Raw genomic sequence first — 25,190 nt, forward strand, 5'->3', positions numbered from 1 at the left:
TCTTTTTAACTTCCAAAAACTGTCAAATTTAACAGTATTTAACAGTACATTAAATGTAGTTAGATCTATTACAGGTATTCACTGTATATAATAAGGAAACTTACTGTTAAAATTTTTACAGGTTTTTACCGTAGCATTTTTACAGTACGTAAAATCACAATCATCTTTTACAGAGTAGAAGAAGACTGATCATATTTACAAATTGCTAATTAAGTAGATGATTTTTTGCAGCATTCATACCAAAGTTCTCCATTGATCCCATTGACATCCATTGTATGGACAAAAAGCACTGAGACAGTCTTTTGTGTTCTAAGTCATCAAGGTTAAAACAACAAGAGAAGGAGTAAATGATGAAAGAACTTTCGGTAACACTTATTGTTTAGCGTCCAATTCTCAGTATTAACTAGTTGCTTATTAGCACTCATATTTCTAGGATATTGGCTGTTTATTAGTACTTATAAAGGACATATTAATGCCTTATTCTGTATGACCTTATTCTACATCCCATAATCCTACCCAATACCTAAATTTAACAACTACCTTACTAACTATTAATAAGCAGTAATTAGGAGTTGATTGAGGCAAAAGTCGTAGTTAATAGTTTGTTAATAGTGAGAATTTAACCCTAATCTAAAGTGTGACCAAACTTTCATATTTTGGGTGAATTTTTCCTTGCTAACGGGTACAGCTCAGATCTTTAACCGCTAGGCATCACCATAGTGGTTTAGATTGGCATTTAGTATCAGAAGCTATGGGGTTGGGCAGGATGTTCTGAGAGAGACAAGTGTGACGGCCACACTGATGAAGGGTGGCTGTGTGATGACCTGAGCGTCTCCACAGAGCCACTACTGTTCTCTAAGCGGGTACATCTGCCTGGCTGACACCTGCTGGGTACACGCGGGCAGCCGGCCACCCTCTCACCCGTCCTGGCAGGAAGAACCGCCACTGTCCACACAGGATCCATACACAAGTGGATGCTAATATCGCCGGCTACAGGAAACCAGTGCTGTCAGGCTTTTCTGCCCTTGTGAGGCCAGACAGCACCTGCTCCAACAAAGACGCTTTTGGACAAGATGGGCAGTCGGAATACCAATGAACACCAGTGTTTCTTACCAAACTTTTAAGATAAGCTTATGCAGAGGATGAGTGTGAACAAGTGTTCATATCTGTGATGCAACTAGTTAATTGCACATTGAATGGTAAGTATTGATCATAATATGCTGTCCTTTCCAAAAAATAATGTGACAAATAAGTGATGAACAGTAACTGGAAAAAAACTACGCTGCACAAAACAAAACTAATTTTGTGCTAAACAAAGCTATGTGCAAAACAGAACTATATTTTCAGAACATAACTACAATGTGTAACGGACGTAGGCCATTAAGTGCTGTGCATGTAAACTTCACCCCCTTGGCATCAAGAGGCACGCTAGCGATTAGCGCTAACGGCTGCGGCCTTCAGCGTCCTTGTTAGCGCACCCTCCTCCCACTCCAGAGACCCCGGCTCGAATCCCGCTCGAGTAGGACCAGTTATATTTGGCGCCGTGACCCGGATGGGAGTGAGGTTTAGGGGGGTGAGTGTAACGGACGAAGTCCAGTAAGAGCTGTATGTGTAAACCTCACTCCCCTGGCCTCAAGAGGCATTCAAGCAGCTGTGGTCTTTAGAGTCCTTGTTAACGTGGCCACCTCCCACACCGGAGACCCCAGTTCGAATCCCGCTCAGAGCGGGACGAGTAGGACCGGTTACAATTGCGCAAAAAAAAATTATTGGGCCCTATCTTGCACCCAGCACAATTGACTTTGTACACCGACGCATGTATCATTCCTATTTTGCACCCGACGCACAGCGGACTTTTCCCTCGACAGACACACGCCGGTAAATTAAGGAATGAACTGGCGCTCCTGGGGGCGGTTCAGCGAAAAGAGGAAGCCTGCTCCGGCGCAAACGTTCCCTGGTGTTATTTTGCAGTTCCAGAAAACAATTCCGCCACTGACCAGGAAAAACCTAGTCTAAAGTCAGTGGCGTGTTTTCAGTGGCACGTTCAGATGCTATTTTAAGGGCGCACGCTTGGCCATAATGTAGCTTGTGCACAACGTGCATACACTTTGCTTCTCTCATCTACACACAGATGCAGCAGTTCACATTTTTGCAAACCATACGTAATTACAAGGAAAAATATTCCACATGAGGGAAATCATTGTGGTGTCCATGAAGATGTGAAAAAATAGGCATAAATCTAGCTTACACATTTACCAAAATTATTAAACGCCTGTTTAACCGAAGCTAATTTGGGTGGGCTTCTCCCATCCCCATACAATGTCACTTCTCTGTCTTTTACGGCCCTGACGAGAACGTTGGGATTTATGCGATTTTCTTTAAGTTTTAAAGGGGGGCGCGACCAAAAAAAGTTTGAGAACCACTGGTTTACACTACAAGCACTTAATGCTAAAACATAAATAAATAAAACAAATTATAACAAGCTATAGTTATCGTTCAGTCAGCAACAAATCAGGCGAGCACCATTTTGGTTGAAAAGGCATACCAAACCACGAGAGCAAGCAAAAGGTTTGTGATTATTAAACTTGATTTTAGAGTTATTTACTTATTACGTCCCACTTAAAACTTTGAAGTGTCCACATAATAAATGCACATGAAGCATTGCATCTCAAACTAACAAAGTCAGCTAATGGACTACTCCTGAGAGGATCATCTTTAAAGGCATGACAATGCATGCTTATTAAAAGTCATAAAATGGTTACATCTCATAAGAGCCTAAATCTACTGGGAGGAGCAATATCTGCCTCTATCTTTTTAATTTCAGTCAAAGACTCTGCCATGGCTACAGGTCAATCACACATCCGCAATCGAAGCAAATGTAGTGAATTTCAAGCAGGCATTATGTCGTTTAGATTGAAAGCTGCATTGCTTGCAAATCCAACCATGAGACATTTAGCCAAAAGGCTATTATACGTGCCTTATTGTAAAATGCCCTGACGACATATAAAAACCACACACCATCTACACGCCGCAATCACTGATATCGACATTTCGGAAAGCAGAGCCAGGAGAGTGTGTGTGAGGGGACGTGACTGAGTGAACCGGCGAACTGACCATGAATGCAAACGAGGGAGGGCATGAATGGCCGATGCGGCAGTAGAGAGGAAATAGGAAGCCATGAAATAAACCCTCACAGATGTTCGCACTAGCGCCGCCCGTCACAGCTGCACAGGTGACATTTCTCCGGCTGAAAAAAGATGAGGCAGACACTGAACTCATTCACCCTGGGCCAAAAACACACACATACACAAACAAACACCCCGCATGCAATAATACACCCTTCGCTTATGCCGCTCGCTCGCTCGCTCTCCCACCGCAGCTCTGAAATGGAGAAACGGCCACTGTGTGCACTTTCCAAATAAGTCACAGTGATTTCTGCAAGCGAACGGCTGTGGACTTTTAACATGGACGCGAGGTGCAGCAGACAGTTACCCTTGCTGGTGTCATTGTTTGAGGTTTGGAATATGCATGAGTCTCACCTCACAAGCATATGTTAAATATACAAATAGCCTGCACTTACAGAGAGCTGACAGCACTAATTATACTGTTCCTGTGGATGACACCTCAATGTCTGACAGCAGACAAATACATATCAGGTGCTGCTTCATTTCACAACGAATAATCAACTGAGATACAAATCACTGCAGCAAACATCCCTAGTGATAAAAACCTATACCAAAATGTATTTATTTCATACGAAGTATACTACAAATGCATTAACATATTTACTGGCATATCGCTTGAGACTTAGTGATACATTATAATTAAACTTTATTTTGAGTAGGCCTACTTCTTTATTGCACAATTCACATTTCTGAATATATAGTCTAAAATGTGTTTTAATATCACTATTAGTAAGGACATTATGATCAGTATATCAGTCTTTAAATGAAAGATATTTAAAGTGTACCTAAAGTATACTTGCAATAGTTCCATTTTTGCACAAAAATAGTTGGACCTCAGCACTACTTCCGGATAACTATAGTGCATTAAGTACAAAATTATTCCATAATTCCACTTTTAATTATTTATAAAAGTTGTTCCAATTTAGCAGACTTTAAGTATATCAGTTTAGTATACCAAAAGTACAATTGTAGGGTATTTATATTAAGTATTTAATATTTAAATGCATTATACTTAGCATAAAATACATGTATTTCAAATACATTTTAGTACATTTATTTTTTACTAGGGAAGTACTCATAGCCACTGTAAAAAATAATCGTAATTTTAACGGTAAAAGACTGTAAAAATGCTACAGTGAAAAACTCTTAATTGGTTAACAGAAAGTTTCCGTACTATATACGGTTAATAACTGTGATAGATCTAATGGTACATTTAATGTAATTTTACTGTAAAATACCGTTAAAATTACAGTTTTTGAAAGTGAAAAAGAACAACTCATTGTATAATTTACAGTGAAAAACCGTAAATTGCCATTCCCACAATTCCCTGTGTGACACTTCACATTTGATGTATTTTTGTTGAAAAAACTATGTTTCTTCATAGTTTTCTTCGTTTTTTCTAATCAGTTATGTACATTAGGGTTTTATGTTACATTTGATGTTGTTAAATTAATGTTTATTGCATTTTTATAATTCCATGTGTGTTACCGTGATGGTGTTTAATGTTTGTGTGAATGACACTGTGCAGCTTCTATAGTATTAATTTTCTTGTGGAAGAGCTGCTTGTGATGAGCTATGATTGATCATGTGACTCTCATCACTGCTGTGATTGGTGGTTATCAGTGTATTATGGTACAAAACAAATATTAATACTTCAATAGGACGGTAAATTCAAATTATATCAGATAATAAAATACGGTTTATTACTGTAAATTTTAAGTTAAGTCTGTAAAACCAATAACGGGTTGCTACTGTATTTTTGACGGTAAAGTTCTGGCAACCACAGCTGCCGTTTTTTTACCGTAAAAATCACGGTTAAATTTTTTACAGTGTAGTACTCTATGCAATAGTGAAAACATCTAGCACTACTCTACTCGTAACTTCTTATCTTCTTATATCTATTATTTTTCATTGTACATACACTTGTTTGGTTTACTTCAAACAGTACTAAAGGAAATTACTTATTGGTCAGGTATAAAATTCCTTGCAAAGTAAAAACATGTTAGGGATGCAAAGTCTATGAAAAAGTTTAGCAAACAAAACAAATCAAAACTAAAATGCCAACAATAATGTAAGTTCAAATGCACCGAATTTACTCAATCCGTCATGTGCAACTTCAATTAGACGACCACATCATTGACTGCACACTTTCATCACTTCCTCTCTGCTGCTGTCCACTGAACGCACACATATCTCACTTGGGGATGCAATTCAATAAATACACTATAAAGGGCCAACAAAGTTGCTTATCACCAACATACCAACACGGCAAACCCTAACGATTTCTCACAAACATGTGAAGAGACAGTGGTTCTTTAATGACACCTTCCGCCACTGCAGCTCATACATGTAAAATTATGTACAGTAAGAATCAGTATGCAGTGTAGCCAAATACAAAAGGCTCCAGTATTGGAATTAATCTGCCATGTCAGCACTTGATTTAAGCCTACAGCGGAGTTGTGATACTATTAATATGCGACCGAGGGCCTTTTGGATATTGACCCCCAGGCAATGATTACTGAGCTGTGAATCATGATAGTTTACATACTGTTTTAATGGATCGTATTAAATTCATCATCTAATAAAATGCAAACACTCATCGTGGAGGAGATAATATATTTCCAGCGATGCTGAACCATGCCCATAAATAATAAATCAGGCAAAATGTGATGTTCAAACAGAATGAGAGAGAGGAACATGACATGACTAAAGCCTTGAGCTACCCCAAATTTTCCTCTATAGTTTGGCACCATGGAAGACATCTCCATTAGTGTAATGGAAATTATGGTGGTGCCTGGTGAAATATTGCTCTGTTTATTAGACACAGGGCATGCAGATTTCAGAGCAGGCCGATGGGTTTCTTTTGAACGCTGGCCAGTACCCAAAGGCTCATAATATTGAGTGTAAGCTTCCCTTTATTATTTTAAACACATTATTTTAAACACACTCGGTTTTGTCCTGTGTTCCTAATGAAACGGGAAGTTTTGGAGGGACATATCGACTGATAGTCCCTTTTATTTGTAAATAGCCAAAGGCTTTTGATACGTCACAGCCATGAACTACAATTTGCTACTTCACTGTTGCAAGTGGGATTGGATGCAGGACATACTGTGAGTATTCTGGAGAGAATTTGATTAGACAAAAATCTGCATAGTGCATGATGAGTCATCAATATTTCTCATCCATTTTCGTGGAAGAAAGGACCATTTTAAACTTGTATGAATAAACTAGCATATGGATGACCTTAACGATTACAGACATGGATTAAATGGCACAAAACTCTCATTTTGATACTGTGATACTTTGACAGACACAGTAACATACTAACCAAAAACCAAATCATGACCCATTATTGTCCAATGTACGACAAGAAAAAAATGTCGTCTCTAACAAGGAAGATGGCAATAACATTTTCTAAAGGAAACAAGGGCAACAGACCTAGATCGAAATCACAAGGAATTACATTGCTCATTTCTCCAGCTTGAGCATAAAGGCAGTATTTGTTGGGTCTACCACACGTATTACTCACAGCATGCAGGCAGTCATGAGTGGTAAGAGACAGTCACATCCTCCTCCACTCCTCACAGATCTCATTTACTGCTGATATTAGAGATGAATATGAAATCAAGCCATGATTAGTCCTACTCCACCCCCAAAATCAGACATCCATTAAAAGCGAGGAGGAGGGGAAGAGAGCATACTGAAAGAGATCTATCTATCTATCTGTCTATCTGTCTGTCTGTCTGTCTGTCCATCTATCTACTGTATCTATCTATCTATTGATTTATTGATTTATTTACAGACAGACAGACAGACAGACAGACAGACAGACAGACAGACAGACAGATAGACAGATAGATAGATAGATAGATAGATAGATAGATAGATAGATAGATAGATAGATAGATAGATAGATAGATAGATAGATAGATAGATAGATAGATAGATAGATGTCTCACCATTGACTGTGAGGTGAACCCAGCTGCCGTTGTGGAAGGTGTCATATTGTTGTTCCAGCATGAGGACCCTGCACTCATACCAGCCCTGGTCTTCTGAGCGCACCTGGTCGATCTGCAGAGACGCTTTGCCATGCAGGCTGGTTCTACCTGAAAGCACACAAGAACAGAGGAGAGCAGAGTGAGACTGGTGCAATACTTACTTTAGCGTACTTTAGCGTGTTCTTCAATCCGCAGCGGCGCGGCGCAAATGTTAGATACAGAGGACAAGGTGTGTGCATTTATTGATAGATTGTTATGATATCTGCATCTTTGCAGTTCTTTGTCATGAATGCAGTTTTGACAACATTTTTATTTTAATTGTTTTATTAATTATTAAAAAAAAATTGGTTTTAGTTCTAGTCTCATTTAACTAAAATAACCCTGACATGTTGTGAATAAGTCCTAAAGACTTTCAATTAAAAAATACAAAGCAGCATCAACAAAAAGCCTGAGGAGAATTGCAAGGTAAACTGTTCATAAAACCATTCTTGCATAAACTACTGTATTCAATTCAAAGTTAAATGGTTTTATGAACATTTTACACCGACATTCATTCTTGCGTTGCATGAAAAAGCCTTTTGTAATGTGTCGCACTTTGAAATAACGTGAAGTATGTTGCATCTGAAAAAACCTGACATAATAGACAGCGGCACCAGTTAATGACAATTTAACAAATGCACTGACGTTAACAAACAAGCTAAATGAATTTCAAGGTCTGCCTTTTTTAAAACGATTCTTACTCTGCTGTCAATGCATTCTCCGCACACTGCTGAAACAGGAAATTTATGTTTTAATTAGCTGTCTGTGTAATATTGTTTGGTGGAGATTATTATTTGTTATCTCCATGAAATAAAGCCCAGTACTGCCATTGTGATTACAGTTAATCACCCCAGCATGTAAAAAGAAAAAACATTGAGCTGAATATAAAAAATAGTAACTCTATGAAAGTTATAAAGCTAGCTTAAAGTCACATTATATAGCAATCTTATGTAGCATTTTCAAGATTTCACCAATGGCTGTTTTGCAATTCACAAAATTATTATAAGCAGCAAGCCAACATGTGGAGCAATGTATAACATTACTAGCAAAGCGATATTCGCTTGATTTCAGCCCCTCCTACACTATCAAATGAAAAGTGTACTGTACTTTAAATAGAAAAGAACAAAGTATCACAGCTCACATCTGAGTGTTACACTTTCTGTACTAAGAGGCTTAGCAACACTGACAATACAAATAGCCACGGAAAGTGAGAGAAATATAGGCAGTCAAGCATCTCTCTGACTGAACTAAGCCATTCCAGAGTTAGCCAATAGGAAGATACAATCTTTCATTTGCCTATTTGAGGACTTTAGCTGGGATTTAATGTTTTTGAAAGTTCAGGGCACTGTTCACTGGGCCGATACTGCCTGAGTGTCTCAGACTCACATATTTACGTTCCGGCTGGCCTTCATACTTCATACTGCTGTGTACTGAGCAGTAGATATCATAGCCCTGGGATCACAGCTGCACCTGAGAGAGGAGACAGCAGGTTTCCAGAGCAGAAAATCAATACGGCACGGGGCAGAGGAGGCTGCGGTCTTGCCGTAAAAAAATAAGGCCTTCAAAATCACAGCTATTTTCGTGTAGAGTGATAAAGCACTGATGGGATCGGAAGTTAGGGAGCATCTTCACACTGAATGTAACAGCAAATAAAAGGCCTTACACTCAAAAAAATAATCTGTTGAACGAACTTAATTAAATTAAGGAAAGGTTTTCCACGAAATTGAATTACACTTTTCCAACAAAATCGAAATAGTTTGAAATAATTTGTTGTAATCTTGTTGTATGAATTTAAATTAATTTAGTCATTCCTGCTAGATAAAGTTTTGTCAGGTTAACTACATTTAGTTTTTGTCCTGCCTTAAATAACCAACATTATAATTTTTGTTAATTTGACTCTATGGTCACTTCTAATGATAGACACTACTAGTATTCAATTGAATTATTACTTGTGCAGGTCTGTAAGTGAGGTTTACACAGTGTATACTGAGTGCCCACAGCCTGAACATGAGGTTTAATGCACATATAGCATAATACTGAGCCCACAGCCTAAACACAGTCGCCACTCTTCTGCATAATGGTAACCACAAAATTCAAAAACATTACAGAAAGTCCTCTAAGTTTCTAACATAACTGAACATTAAACACTAACATTAACTAACAACATCTTTCCATTTACTGAAAAACACATAAAATAACACTTTTTCCCTAAATTGACCCTCTTAATGCAGTCCCTTGCAAAGCATGCTGGGAACTACAGATCCACTGCCCAGTTAGATGTCAGCAACAATGATTCATGTAGTTTTCACACAAATGAATTAGGTTGATTGAACACAATTAAATTAAGTTGTGACAATATTAAACAATCGTGTTACTTTTGCTTATTGTAATTAATTATTTTAACAAGAGGCCAAAATTCTTTTTTTGAGTGACATCCGGTTAAGACGAACGAAAAATATTCATGTTGACTCAATTAAAAAAAATTTGGTAAACCAAATTTTTTACAAATTACATTGATTACGTTTAATGAAATTAAGCTGGAATCATTTCTATGAAGGGTTGTGTTGTATATGCTCATTTTAATTAATGAAATTGAACAAAGAGCTAAAATCATTTTTTTGAGTGTACTTTGCTAGAAGGGCTCAAGTGCATTATCTTTCCCACTATATGCGTAAATGCAGTGTTCTATCCAAGTCAACTTAAACTTCACTTCACTACTGATCAGATAACTCTTCGATAGTTATACTAGACTCATCTGACGGTTGTTCAGGCCACATACGTCAACTTTAATCCTCACAAATGGATCTGTGTTCGCATATGGGAATTTGGGAACCCTAATAGAAAATAGAGCACATAACTGCTGCTGCCACTACATTTAAAGCAATTTTAGCTATTTCAACCATCTCTGGTTTTTATCTATATTTTAGTTTTTTAGCATAGCACATGTAGCCAATATTAATGCACCCCTTCATTAACACTAAACCAGAAATGTGTTTCTTTTCATACATTTTTTTATACTGAATAAATATAATTTAGCATTATCTTAACAATAATAAAAGTATTAGCATTACTAAAACATAAACAATAATATAACATGGTTTCCACAAAAATATTAAGCACCCCAACTGTTTTCAACATTGAAAATAATAAGAAATGTTTCTTGAGCAGCAAATCTGCATATTATAATAATTTCTGAAGGATCATGTGACACTGAAGACTGGATTAATGACAAGCCTGCAACCTTTAGCCAAAAAAGCGTAACGGCTAATGCTAATGCTGGTACGCAGGAAATGAGAGACTTGCTAGAGATGTTTTTTATGAATGGATGTCAATGGAGAGGAGGCTTCACTACACTGATTTTGTGAGGAAACACCTTATCATTTAAGTAATCGACAGCCTGTTCACTAATCTTCAACATGTTTTAAACTAAACAATACTTTTGTTGTGAACGATATGTAGATTTTACTATGTAACTATGTTTTATAAGGGAAGGCAGAGAAGGTAATGTCGCAACAGGCAGGACTCATTTACGGCATTACCATAGTTTTTAATAGTAATATTGAGTGATATTGTATATTGTCTAAAGTAAAAAATACAGATGTTTTTTTTTTCTTTGGCTTTCAGGTTTTACCAGTTATGATAAGACTTGAATTGTAATGACTATTATAACTGCATGTATGCATGTGATATGACACTGATATTATGCACAAAATGATTAATTTAATTATAAATATTATGCACTGACGTCACTGCCGTTACACGATAGGCTGAGGTGCCTCATGTGATCCAAGTTAGCCGCTACGCTTTCTCCAATGGTAAGAAATACAGACCCTCTCATCTCCCTAATTTAAGACAATCTCTTTTAAAGATGCTGAAAAAAAATCTTAGTAGCAGTGCTGATTTTAGGCTTGAATGCAGCAAAAACACACAAAAACATCTAAAATGGGAACAACCAGTGCAATCGACTGTACAAATAGATTCAACAAGAAATCAGAGCAATCGTTTTACAGACTGCTGAAAGCCACAGGAAAGAGAAGCAAATGGATCACTGCAATTCAAAGAAACTACTGGAATCCAGGCAGAGAAACATGGATTTGGAGTTACCGTTTTGTGTCGGAGATATGTTGAATTTTGGGGTAAAATCATACCCTAGGTCATATATTACACTGTAAACCCTAACGCTCAAAATAATTAATTGGTTTGAATAGGACAAACTTAAATTAAACTAATTAGTTCAGTCAAATTAACTTTTATGAGTATTTAGCACTTTCTTTTTCTTTCAAGTTCACAGAACTGATATATTTTAAGTTAACTGAACTGTTTCATTGTTTTGAGCTTTATGAAATTATTTCTTTTAATTTAGACAAACTTAAAGGTGGTATCAGCGATTTCAGGCCCAAAAATATTTTTATCACGTTCATCTACCAGTGGTTCCCAACCTTCTTCCTTGGGGCCCCCCCATGTACATATTTAACAATCCGTGACCCCCCCCCAACCCCCCCATATATATATATATATATATATATATATATATATATTTATTTATTAGGGGTGTAACGGTTCACAAAATTCACGGTTCGGTTCTATATGATACACTTGTGTCACGGTACGTTTCGGTACGTTTTTGATACAGCAAAAAGAAAGAAATGCCAGAGAAATTTCCTTGATTTCATTTTTTTTATTCAAACTAACATCATAAAGTATGATTTTTTTTTTTTTACTTTGAGCAATTCTAGAGCTATAATTAACAACATATAAAACAAAACAGCTCCTTGGAAAAAATTTAATGTAATATTGTAGTAGTTATAAACAAAGGTTTATTTTATTTCAGATTAACATTTGAGGGCAGCAACTGTATTCATAATGTAAAAATAAAACCGACGTAATGTAACTTGAAGGCATTATAGCCTATTCCTGTCAAACTTCCATGGGTGCAGTTAGTGTTACTACAGTAAATCCATGGTGAATGTTGCAGATCTGTGGACACTGTTTCTTCCAGGTTTCCACGTCAGCGCTGTTTGATCCGTTAATAACGGAGAAATGTGAATGCCGTCAAAAAAACGCGTCTTTGTAGGCAGCCTAGGCTCTGAGATCTGCACACAAAAACAAATGGTTTAGCCAAACACTCAAAACCAAAACTAATAGTTTTCCAACCAATCACAGACAGGGGGAGGGTGTTGTGAGGTTTTGAGCCAGCTTTTTCTTCAGCTCTGACTTTGCGTGCAGCCGTGCACGAGCACAAAACCTCACAACACCCTCCCCCAGTCGTGATTGGTTGGAACACTATTTGTTTTGGTTTTGAGTGTTTGGCTAAACCATTTGTTTTTGTGTGCAGATCTCAGAGCCTAGGCTGCCTACAGAGACGTGGTTTTTTGACGGCATGCTTATGGGGCGGGCAGCTAGCGGATCGTTAGGAAAGATTAGATGAATGTGATAAAAATATTTTTGGGCCTGAAATCACTGATCCCACCTTTAAGTTTAACTGAAACGGCTGAGATGTCTATTTCCCAGCATGCTTTGCCGATGGCACTCAAAAGGGAGAGTAAATGCTAAAATTAAGTGTAATATTATGGGGTTTTTTTGTGCAAGATTAATGTTAAGTGGGAGATTTAGTAGTGGTTAATGTTTTGTTATGCTAATTTAGAAGAATGTCTGTTAATGTTGGTTTTAGGATAGTTACCATCATGGTGACAAGTGGTGCATGCAGGTTTATTTGACAGCAAATAAAACCTTTATATTACTGAACTCATACAGCAAATGCTATTTTATAACATACTATTGTTAACATGTTAACAAATTAGTATGTTAGAAAACTAACTTGTTAAAGCTAGCTAAGTTTATACTAATAAAAGTGTTCACATTGAGATTACATGTAAGTTTTAAGTTAAATGTATGAATTAGTGTACTCAAACATTTCAAGTTAAGAACAATTAAAATGTATAAGTACAAAATAAATGCCAGTTCTGCTTACTTAAACTTTGAATTTCTTAACTTAAAAAATTTAGGGCAACTGATTGCCTTACATTTTTTGAGTTTTGCCAATTCGGGTTTACAGTTGACAACTCATCAATTAAATATTTACCATCCTATATTCCATGTAACTGTAAAAAAGTTAAGACAAACCTATTTTTTCCTTATAAAACAAGTTTAGATTTAGAAGTTTCACAGAAAGTCATAATGTTATTTCTATAATACCTAACAAGTTTTAGGTCTGGGCGATATGACAATATATAAAACAATGATCATACACGTTACAGAACTACCTATATTGTATTTATAGTGTTGTTTAAGAGATAAAGCGTTCACAGGCTTTGCTTTATGTTTTTCCCCGGCGTCAAAATCAGATACATAAAACCCTATTCCTGGCCACATGTCAATGTCCATGAACCACTGAGTCTTTGGTGAGTTGTAAGGAACACTGTCGAGTCCAATTGCCTTTAATTTAAGGAGATAATTGTTTGTTTTACTCCCATATAAGCAAATTCCCCTACTAAAGCCAGTCATGTTGCAGGATGTTTTGTTAGGCTGAGGGGGCGTTCTGGCGGGAAAGTGATGTCAATGCATACCATCTATATGAGATACATATACGAGCTCACCTCAGGAGATCCCATTTTATAAATTGCACTCTATGCTCAGAGCGCACAGGGGTGTTCATTAAGCAAACTTGTTAGGCGCTTAATTACCAAAATCTTCCTGCAGGCCTCTTGCCAGCAATGAGTGCAGTGCGTTTTAGGGGCCCGTAAACAGGCCCGTCCTGAATGGATTCAATCTGCCTCTAGCTAAGAATCACTTTAGGAGAGCCTGTGTAAATCACATCTAAACTGCTGCAATGATTGCTGCATAGATTGTCCATCTGCAAGACAATGAGGACTCTAATACGGTAAATTGGTTGAGGAATCAGACCCGGAGCTCTGGCAGTAGCCAGCAGGGAGAGAGTTTGGGAATTTCTGCAGCAGAAAATTGCATTGTGAGTTACAGTAATAGCCTTTTGGAGTTCAGTGGTAATTGTGTGCGGGTCCAGCCAAACTGTGAGACTAAAGCCTTGTGGCGTAGAGGAACAATACGAAATGAGCTGCCATGGCGACTCTATAGTACCCACAGGAGACAATGATATACAGTGGAACTGAACATTAGATCTCATATCTAATTTAAAATGGAATGAGGCCACAACCAAATAGTGGAAGGATAGTTAATTCACTTCCCCCTTCCTCTCCCTTACAAAAATCAATTATTTATTTTATGGGTGGGAAGGATTTATGAGAAATTGTAATATAAAGATTTGAATTACAAGTTAGGTCTTTCTGGGCATCCTTTTGAGCTTTGACTTCTCATTCAAAGAGAGGGATATAGAGAGGGTTTAAAACAGGGTTGCCCAATCCTGAAGATTTACCTTCCTGCAAAGTTCAACTCCAACCCTGATCAAACACACTTCAACCAGCTAATAGGCCGAACGTCACATGAACAAACAGGAAAACAGGACTTGTTTCATCCGCTTGTCAGAAAAAGTGTTAATGGCTGTACGAACTGGTGATATTTGTATCCATTTGTAGTGGTGTCCGAAACTAGTGCACTCATTCCATCCCACAATGCACCGCAATTACGAGTGTACAACCTATGAACCTATAATCCCATTGGTTCAAATTGGATAGGATAATCATTAACTGACAGTTTGGGGAGACCCGATTTCACGGAAGGACCTGAATTGTCATGACAACGGCACTTTAGAACTCAATGAGCAATCCAGTCATTATATAGATCAATGAATAATTAAACACATTAAATCTATATATTTTAAAGATGCAGTAAGTACTTATTGACAGCCAGCGGTTGAAATGGGCACTGCAGTCTAAATTTAAATTACTGGAGAGGGTTGTTTCCCCCGCCCCCTCCTCCACAGACTCGACACTCATGTGGGTTGCCAGATTGAGGACACGCAACATGAACGAGTGCAAATAACAATGGAAGGTGATAAGTTGATCAGGTCATTTAACCACATTTTAATATGCCTCTGGTCCAAAGGTGAGTGAGTGTCATTTAGCCTACCCAGTTGGTATTTTTTAGTCTGATAAATTAATGGTTTCTGAAATGTTGTAGTGTTCTTTTTTTTTTTTTTTTGCAATGCAGCAAACTTTGTTGATATTGTGATGCTTGATCCGATTTGCGTTAAAGGGCTGTTAATTTTCGTGGATGACCGTGCATTGGCGGTAGCCTATTGTATTAGTTATTATCTCGTAGTAGCCTATAGGCTACATTTTAATGCATCTTCTCTGTATAATAAGCCTAGCTCAGTCTGTTGTTAATGAAATCGAAAGAAATTAATGTTGTATGAAATCGTCCAACAGGTCTATTGCCACTTATGACCGGATTTGATTGAAACTGCCGGGCAGTGTTGTTGATCTGTATTATTGAAAACTTAAAACAATTAAACAGAATTGTGAAATATTCGGCCTCATGTTATACGAGCAGAGCTAAACTATGTATTGGGAAAATATTAGACTTTCACAGTCTTTAGGCCTTAGGTCTATAGAAAGATGCGCTGGCGTGTAATGGAGATTCCAAAGCGCTCTTCTTTGGTCAGAACCAAGGAGAGCGATTGCGGAGAGGTCCGTCCTATGCACCGAAACGTTTTACAATGCAACAAAATATTTAAAGAGCATCAAGCTATTAAAAATCTCTATTATGTAAGCACAGATAATATTACAGTATATTAGTCAGTCATTTTTATTAGGTTAAACAGTGATTTGATAACGTTTTTAATTTAAGGCCCACCCACAATTGGTCTGGCCCATCCAAAACTGGAATCCTGGCACCGTGCCTGATCTATACTGGAGTAACTCTTTTTCAGCCGACTTTTTACATCAACTCCTTACATTTGAACGCAATTATATGTACTTTCTACTCCTTACATTTTAAAAATAGCCTCGTAACTCCTATTTCATTTCGGCTTGTTTTCATTCTGGCTTGTCATCGTTAAAAAAAAAAAAAAAAGTGTGAATTTGATTGTGGTTGGATGAGAAGTATAAACACATACCATTCCGACACCCTATTGGTTTGTACGCGATCCATCGCACCTGCACATGACACAATCACGTCACACTCCAGCAAGGATACATACAGTATACGCATCTATGATGTGCATGATTTTGTTGAATTTTTTACTTTTTTTTGAGAATTTGCTCATTTACAATAGGCTACGTCTCTATTAGCCTAAGAACTTTGCTGTTTGTTAATACAGACATTTATGAATTATCTTTAAGATGTTTATGATGGGTAATGTTTGTATTAGATATTTCAACAATCTAAATGATTTCGTAAAGTTTTTCTCTTTTGCAGACCGCTTTTCATGGAGATGAGTGCTAATATGTAATAAATATGCAGATCATATATAATAATGAATATAATTCAGGTATCAATTACCTATCAATATTTATTTATTCAAAAAACTTAGTTGACCACAAGCCGCAGTTCAGCTGTGCGCGACAAACGCTGCCAGTGTGAAAGCAAAACGGGCGTGTGCTGCTCACCATACGCACTGCTTCTGCGCTGCCTCCGCTCTGCTAACGCGTGCAGTGTAAAACCGGCGTAATGGTGCAAAAAGCATCAAACTCTTTCGCTCCATGAAACACGTTAATGCTCAGTAGTACACATATATGGTTCTTTAATGTATTTGCATTGTACTAAAATACATTCATTTTCAATGGGCATATATGCGGCTGAAACAGGTAGGCTAGTGCATCCCAAATTTTTCAACATTAGCATTTTAATATAACATTATAGTCATTATGGCCTTTAGAAAAATGTTTTTTTGAGGAGGTGGGGTAGTGCACTATAAGCCCCTGTGGCGCCGCCTAAGCTTTTGTCCTTAATTTTTTCCCTTACATTACTTTTACTTTTATACTTTAAGTAGTTTTGAAACCAGCACTTTTACTTGAGTAAAAAGCTTGAGTTGATACTTCAACTTCTACAGAAGTCTTTTTAAACCCTAGTATCTATACGTCTACCTGAGTAATGAAAGGGAATACATTTGACACTTCTGCTCTGGTCAAAGAGCTTTTTCAGAAATGTCTCATGCAGCTCTGTGCCCAGTGTCATGGAGAATGTGTGCTTTGAGAAGTGCTGACAAAAGGTGATTTTTCACCCAGAAGGCCAGCATCAGATCTGCTGTAATTAAGGTTCTGTAATGCACCTTGAAAGTGAATGAGTGCCATGCTAGCAGGCAGCCATTACTAAAGCTTCTCGCAATCCATGTCAAGTGCTGCTCACACTTTCTTTTTCTCTGGGTCGGACAAAAGGCTCGTTTTCACGTTAAGTAGTAAACATAGAAAAACTGTGCTTTTACTCAGCCTCACACAAAATCAGCACATTAGATCAGATTCAACTATTTTGGCTTCACTTGAGGTGTGACTGGAACTTTTAATGGTTTGTTTTCAGTTAACACCTTCTTTTAAAGCCATCACGAGCAGGTATATTTAATCAAACCAAACGTAAATCTAGTATAATCACATAGAGTCACAATTCACATACTATCCCTTCTGCATCCTGGTTCAGGCTGGTTTATACTGGTTCATGGTGGTTTTGATGCCGGTGCACCTTAAATGTACTTTTAAATTGAAATTACTGGCTGTATTGGATGTCCAAAAGTCTGAAACCACATGGAAAATCTGAAAATAACCAGAAATTGATCTTAATTCTTCAATCTTTTCATTCAAATTGTGATGCTGATTATATAATTTGTACTGGATTTTTTTATTATTATTACTGCACAACAGAAATATTTTCACAAGTTGTCTCAGACCAGTGTTACTTTAACTTTATGTATATAATATTTGTCACAGGTGGCTGTACAAAGCGCACAAAGACGAAGGAAATCAGCAAAAACTGTCTTTAATCCAGTAAATTCAACAGGCAAGAAAAACGCAGGAAATAGGATAATACAACCACGTAATATATATATATATATATATATATATATATATATATATATGTATATGTATATATATATATATACACACAATATTTATTTTTATTTCTGTTTTACCTTTAGTAATTGTAGAACTTGAACATTTTTTTATTTCAGTTAGTTGCCAAGGCACCATTTACATACATTTACATTACATTTAAATTCAGCCACCTAATTTTCATTTTTAAAGTTTAGGTTAATAATATTTACATTTTATTTTATTTTATTTCAGCCTTGTCGAAAACTATTTTTTCGTTACCAATAACAACACTTAGAGTATAATTTACTATTGGAAGCACAGTATGTACTTTCTACACTCAGATGACAGAATTAATTGTGTACATAGTAATTAACCAGGATTAAACACTGGACTTTACAAAAATGCTGGTGCTTACCGGCGTATTCAGGGTCCACATGAGGAGGATAGAAACGGAAGTTGATGAAGAAGGGAATAGGCACACCGAATTTGAACCACTCCACCACATAGGGAGTCTGCTGGCCGTTTAGGGGGTGGCTCACGTCACATCCCAAAACAACGCTCTCTCCTGCACGGGCCGTCACAAACTGGGGCTCCTCTCTCACTCCGTAGGCACCTGGACACAAAAAACACACACATTTATTCAGCACAGTAAGTACATTTGTCCCTAAAAACTATACCCAAAGTGAGGTGTCAAACAGCTCATTGTCCTATAAAGCAACAAATTGTGAAGACTTGGATAGCTTCCCAAATGCTGGTGAAAGTTCTCAGGTAATTATTAGTTAAAAGGAACGGCCAAGCACATAATGAGATGACAAGAGGCTTATCCACGTACCTCATTGATCTCAGCTAATTCACACTTGGATGGGTTTTACAATAGAGGGGCCAGAGTTTTAGCAATCAATGCACAAGCACGTCACATGCCCATGGGTGACCTATTGGAATGGTAAAGGTCATTGTACCTGCCTCAGCAGAAAATATATCGGGGGAATGGATTTTCTTCAGCTAGCTCCACCACAGCCATTGAGCACTCTCTCCTCTATCAGAGTTAGCATGGCTTCAGCGCCTCAATGAAGGAGAAAATCACCTCCGGGATCAAAGGACCTGCTGACGGTGCATTCTCCACCATGGAGACACTGCATGGAAAACTAAGTGATTCAGTAACAGTAAAATTTAAGAAGAAGTAGCTTACAAAAACACAGCTCTCTGACTTTCAGAACATGCTTTAACTACATACTGAATAACCAGTCTGCAACCAATTTTGCTCTCACACTTCTCGCCTTCATTTAAAGTTTAACCTGACTTAATTAAGAAACATTTCTTCTTAAAATCAGTGTTGAAAACAGTTGTGCTATTTAATATCTATGTGGAAACCGTAATACATTTACTTCTTTTATATAAAATTCAAAAGCATTTATATGAAATAGAAATCTTTTGTAATGTTGTACATGTCTTTACGGTCACTTGAGATCAATGTAATGCATCCTTGCTGAATAAAAGTATTATTAACTTTAAATAAAATCTTATTGACTCCAAAAATCTTGAATGGTAGTGCAAGTGCGATCAGTTCTTCACTTACTCACTGAGCTGCAAGACATTAAGCAGCAAATCATTATATTAGAATGATTTCTGAAGGATCATGTGACACTGAAGACTCGAGAAATGATGCAGAAAATTCATGAATAAATTACATTTTAAAATATATTTAAAATATGAAGTTTTTTTATATTTCACAAAACAGCTGTTTTACTGTATTTTGTTCAAACAGCCTTGTTGAGCATAAGAGACATCTTTCAAACACACCCCAAACTTTTGAACAGTAGCGTAGATCTGAAGACATAGAAATAACTCTTCATTTCACCCTTAAAAATGTGTGGTTAACAAAACCAACTGTTATACCCTACAATAAACCACACCTCCAGCATGATGCATTGTTGACTGTATCGAACTGAGCAAAACATTAAAACAATTCAAACCAATAGCTCATGAGATTGATTTGTCAGTTGTTCATTCATGAATCAGACTACACTTGTGCGTACATTGGTTACTGCATACCATACGAACAGCAAGGGTATGCAAATAAAGATATGCTGCCCAATTAACTTTGTATTATTTCATATTGTCCAGTCTTCTGTAAAAGCATAGATTCAGTATTCAATCAAAAATAGCAGCGCATTTGCAAAAAAATACAGATGTTCCAAAACTGTATATGTAAATAAATGTTGTTAAATCACTAATTTCAAGTATTTAAAAAAATAATAATAATTCTCGATTTTCAACCAAACTCATATGCAGCAGTAATTTTATTTACCAGTTAAATCAGCTTTATCCAGTGGAAGAGTTAATCCACTTTGTATGGTTTAGCTCACACAGCTTTCGGACTGAAACAGTGCAGATTTAATCAAATTACTCCTAAAGTAGAGCTGGACCCTCCAGTCACGGACCTGGGCCCTGGAATCCGCTCTATTGTGAGTGCCGAAGACTGCAAATCACCACAAAGAGAGCAGCTTAGCTTTAATGAGAGACCAACAGGGTGCATACATACCCATAAACTCGCTACAATCTGCACATGACCAGCCCAGAGCAGGTTCACAAAGAGCATTTCAGCAAGCCATAAATTTGGGTCAGGGAGTCCCATGTTTAGCCTTGTTAGAATGGCCTAATTGTCATCGTGTAACACTTCTGCCCAGTCAGACTGTATACTGTAATATGTTGCAAGATCAAGAGTTGTATATTGCACATTCCAATCTCACATAATTAACACTGGATCCTTTGAATCAGAACTTTTATTTTTAGTGTTCTAAATATTTATCACTGCGGGGCACCAGTCTAACATTTGTATTCTACAGATAATTTGATAGCACCAGTTGGGGAGATTAAAAATGTAAGGACAGAAACCAATAACAATGGTAATATATAGTATTTAACAAATAATTCACATCCGCGTCGCGAGTAAACGCACCTGCATTGAGCTCTCAGCTTGACCTTGATTGATTAGTCCATTCTAATAATTGGCCCGCGCTACGCAGTTTACGCTGTTTCGTTGTGTATTTGGACTGGAGCGTTTGTCGTTTCATGTTTCGAATAAAGGCTACGCAACTGAAATGGCTGCATTAATCAAAGAGAGTTTTGGTGCCTTCACGCCATGTCGGGAATACCGTAATTATGAGATTCTGACTTGTAAAAAGCGTTTATGTCCTCGTAGAACTCGTAATTAATTCTGAGGTAATTTTCCGAGAACAACTACATTTTCCGAGAGCTCCGACTTGTACCACGTGATCGCTGTACCACCACTGCAGATTCATTTTGGTGTTGATACCTGTAGTGTTGCCATAGAAATGAGTATTTTCAAGTCCAAGGACATAGAATGTCACAGGTTATCATCTCGGTGTGAGATGTTGGTGTGTGTGTGTGTGTGTGTGTGTGTGTGTGTGTGTGTGTGTGTGTGTGTTTGTGTGTGTGTGTGAACATGGAATGAATGGAAAATTTAGCAAGATTTTGAAAATAATAATTAGTTGTATTACAATGAATCAAACCGTACTCAAAATGCAGGTTTCAAGATTATGTTTGCATGATTTACTAAAACATCCCTAACCCCAATAAATGTCGAATGTCATAGCAATTTTTACACCCTACTTCTATGAATTACACATTATAGGCTATGGTTTGTTAAGAAATCTCCAGTTATGTAGCTCAAAGAAGGGCTTAAAACAGCCTGCAAATGACTGCATGGCAAGCAGGAAACATTAGGATTAAAGGTGCTGGACCCTATATCAGCTCAACTCATGTGACCACTCTCCCCTTAATCCACTTGTGTCTGCTTTCACTCCCAAAGGCACAACAAAGACACATGACCCTTTCAGCGCATATAAACACACCCATCACTCACACCACACATTTACACTGCATTATATGGGTCCTTGGTGATCCGAATGGGGCAGATATATGTATTGTATATGAGTGGTTGAGCTCTAAACTCAACTGTTATGTTTCAGAGAACCTTTACAGAAGAAAATAAAATAAATTACTACAAAACTATATATATATATATATATATATATATATATAAATTAATTTTTAAATATGGAACCAAACAAAATGCTTTAGCAGCCTATGCTTATAATAGTCTTACCAGGAAATCAAGGACGAAACTCCAGCAGCATCCCTCTAAGGATCCCTATTCAAATGAGGCAATTACTAGTCCCTGGTAAATTATTCATTGTTGGAAAACGCAACATTTGTACAGAATACAGTCTAATTACATCAAATATTTACAGGGATAAAAAATTATCCTGATTTCAAAGATTCAAAATGAGAAATTTGTGCATTTAGTGCATGTCTGTTTCTATAGGCAACATATCCTGTCTTATATCTTGAGCATCGCTGATTTGTTTTTGAATAAATATTCATAAAAGAAGACATTTTGAGAGAAAAAAATCTTTTTGTCTTTATCTTTTTTTAAAATTATTATTTATTTATTTTTTGTCATACCAAGGAAGTCAATGGTAATCAAAACTGTTTGATTACAAACATTCTTCAAAATATCCTCCAAAATATGTTTCTCGGAAAGAAAAAAAAGACAAACAGATATGGACCAACTGATTAAGGGTGATTAAGTGATGACAGATATAAAACAAATTCCCGTGAACTATCCCTTTAAAGGGTTAGTCACCCCAAAATAAAAATTACGTCATTAATTACTCACCCTCATGTCGTTCCAAAACCCTAAGGCATTTGTTTATCTTCGAAACACAAATGAAGATCATTTTAATAAAATATGAGAGCTTTCTGTCCCTCGATTGACAGCCTATGCAGCTACCACTTTCAAAGCCTAGAAAGGTAGTAAAGACATAATTTAAGTAATCCATGTGACTCCAGTGGTTTAACTTAAATTTTATGAAGTGACGTGAGTGCTTTGTTTGTGCAAAAGATATAATTTACCACTTTATTTACAAAATATTAATCTCCAAAGCGCATTCACGCAACAACATCTGCTCTCACGTCAACACAACACGCATGCATCGTGGTGCTCTTATGAATGCGTGTTGTCAGTCTTATGGGAAATTCTTAAATGGGTGGTATAATGCCCCTTATCACAAGATGTAAAATAAGTCTCTGATGTCCCAAGAGTGTGTATGTAAAGTTTTAGCTCAAAATACCCCATAGATCATTTTTATAGCATGTTAAAATTGTCCCTTTCTGAGGGTGAGCAAAAATGCATCGTTTTGTGTGTGTCCCCCTTTAAATGCAAATGAGCTGCTGCTCCCGGCACAGAGGGCGGAGCTTCAACAGCTTGTGTGTGTTAGCAGCTCTGATTACCTCACGCAGACAAGCACTAAAATGTCAGAAACTGTTCTGCCTTCTATGTTCAAACCGAAGTCGGACAATGATGGAGAGACTCAAGAAGAAGTGACAACATGTATAATGCAACAGGATATTTTTGAATGGTTAGGCTAGTTGATGAATTTATGTAGCTGATGTGGAGTTAACTATCTTCAAGTCTTTGATTAGCATATTCTGTCATGATAATCTATAAATCGCTAGTGTGGGAACTGTTGTAAGATGCCTACTGAGTGACATGCTATTGCATTTGTGTTACGTACTGTATTGCATGAAAAGACGGATGCGACAGCTTGAGCAGACTCCCAAATGTGCTCTACTACAACAACTATTCCTCTTCTCAACACTGCCTAACCCCCTTTGTTGCTTGTGTGTTCCCGGAGGTTTATGTATATTTTAGGGTTTGTGATGTCACTAACCCGGAGGAATGTCGTGTAGTCCCTACCAGCCGTTTGTTGTAGTCCTTAAAAAACGATTTCTTTAAAAGCAAATATCTCCCTTGGCTTTGAACTTTGAGCATTGTAACTTTGCAGATGTTGTTTATGCTCAAACAGCAACATTACACACTAACTAAAGTTAGAAAAGTTAAATCATAATTAACCACACCTTTAAGCCCGGTGTACACCATACGATTTATAACAGTCCTTTACGATTGTTGCTTGTCAGGCTGTATGAACATGATCTCCGCTGTAAGCCATGTCACACTGTGAGATCTCAGCTGTCATTAATGTCAAGTACAGCAGTCAAGACGCATTAAAAATGGATGCACGCATCATTCATCCATGATACGTTCAGTGATGCGAGCTGCATTTACAGTACATTCGGGATAGAAATGGAGGCTAGCAAACAAATTAATCTCTAACGTTAATTTTGATCATGGCTTCTTTTGAAAAGAAATCTGGGGGAAAAATACAAAGACGATGTGTGTGGAGCAAGTGGTAGTTTGTTGTTGTCTCACTAATTAGGTCTTCAAGTTGGCGTCAACTCCTATTGGTTTTTGATTTGATGATTGTCATAGGAGAAGCCACACTACAAGCAAAAATTTCGTTGAAGGTAAAATTTGATCGCAATGGTCATTAATTGGCTGTCGGGGAACATGTCAAACTAACAAAGACTTTGGATTTTTGCCTAGGATCTGAGGAATCTTTTAGGATTCTCAAAATTTGTCTCAGACGGCCAAATCGTGGCCAAAATCAGGAACGACATGAGGGTGAGTAATTAATGCCAGAAATTTTGGGGTAAACTAACCCTTTAAGAAATGCCATTCATTATGAATTTGTCACAGCTAATTAAAGCATCTGATCTCATTCACTCAATGCTGGTTCCACACAAAACATTGATATCAAACATTACAGAATCAGACTGTAAACCGACCTATATAAACCTCTAAAATCCATGAATGAGTCGACTCAAAGGGGAGCTCTCAGCAGTGTGAATCCCTCTCTTTCTAAGACACAAACAGCAAGCTGAATGGTAACTAAAGCTCAGACAATCCTGAACTTAAAACCCTTTTCACCAGCAGATGGAATCAGAGCCGGTTCTAGACATTAGGAGGCCCTAGGCAAAATTCATGTTGGAGGCCCCCCACCCCCAATAAAAAAAACACTTGAAACAAATATGATTCCTAACCTTTTTATTTATACAACATTTAATTTTAAAAGCAGTATATTTTTACTTACACAGTACATAAGTTT

The 25,190-nt window shown here is 37.2% G+C and overlaps 1 protein-coding gene across 1 annotated transcript in view; it reads right to left on the minus strand.

Moving 5' to 3' along the window:
* igsf9ba (immunoglobulin superfamily, member 9Ba) overlaps positions 1-25,190 on the minus strand; it is a 71,647-nt gene that overhangs the window by 37,362 nt on the left and 9,095 nt on the right. The window contains exons 2-3 of the mRNA XM_081370727.1: positions 18,575-18,772; positions 7,142-7,288 (exon numbers count right to left, since the gene is read on the minus strand). Of these exons, the coding sequence (XP_081226853.1) occupies positions 7,142-7,288; positions 18,575-18,772 (345 nt within the window). The remainder of the gene's footprint in view (positions 1-7,141; positions 7,289-18,574; positions 18,773-25,190) is intronic.

Source organism: Scardinius erythrophthalmus (assembly GCF_964197995.2).
Source record: "Scardinius erythrophthalmus genome assembly, chromosome: 7".
In the NCBI taxonomy this organism is placed as follows: Eukaryota; Metazoa; Chordata; class Actinopteri; order Cypriniformes; family Leuciscidae; genus Scardinius; species Scardinius erythrophthalmus.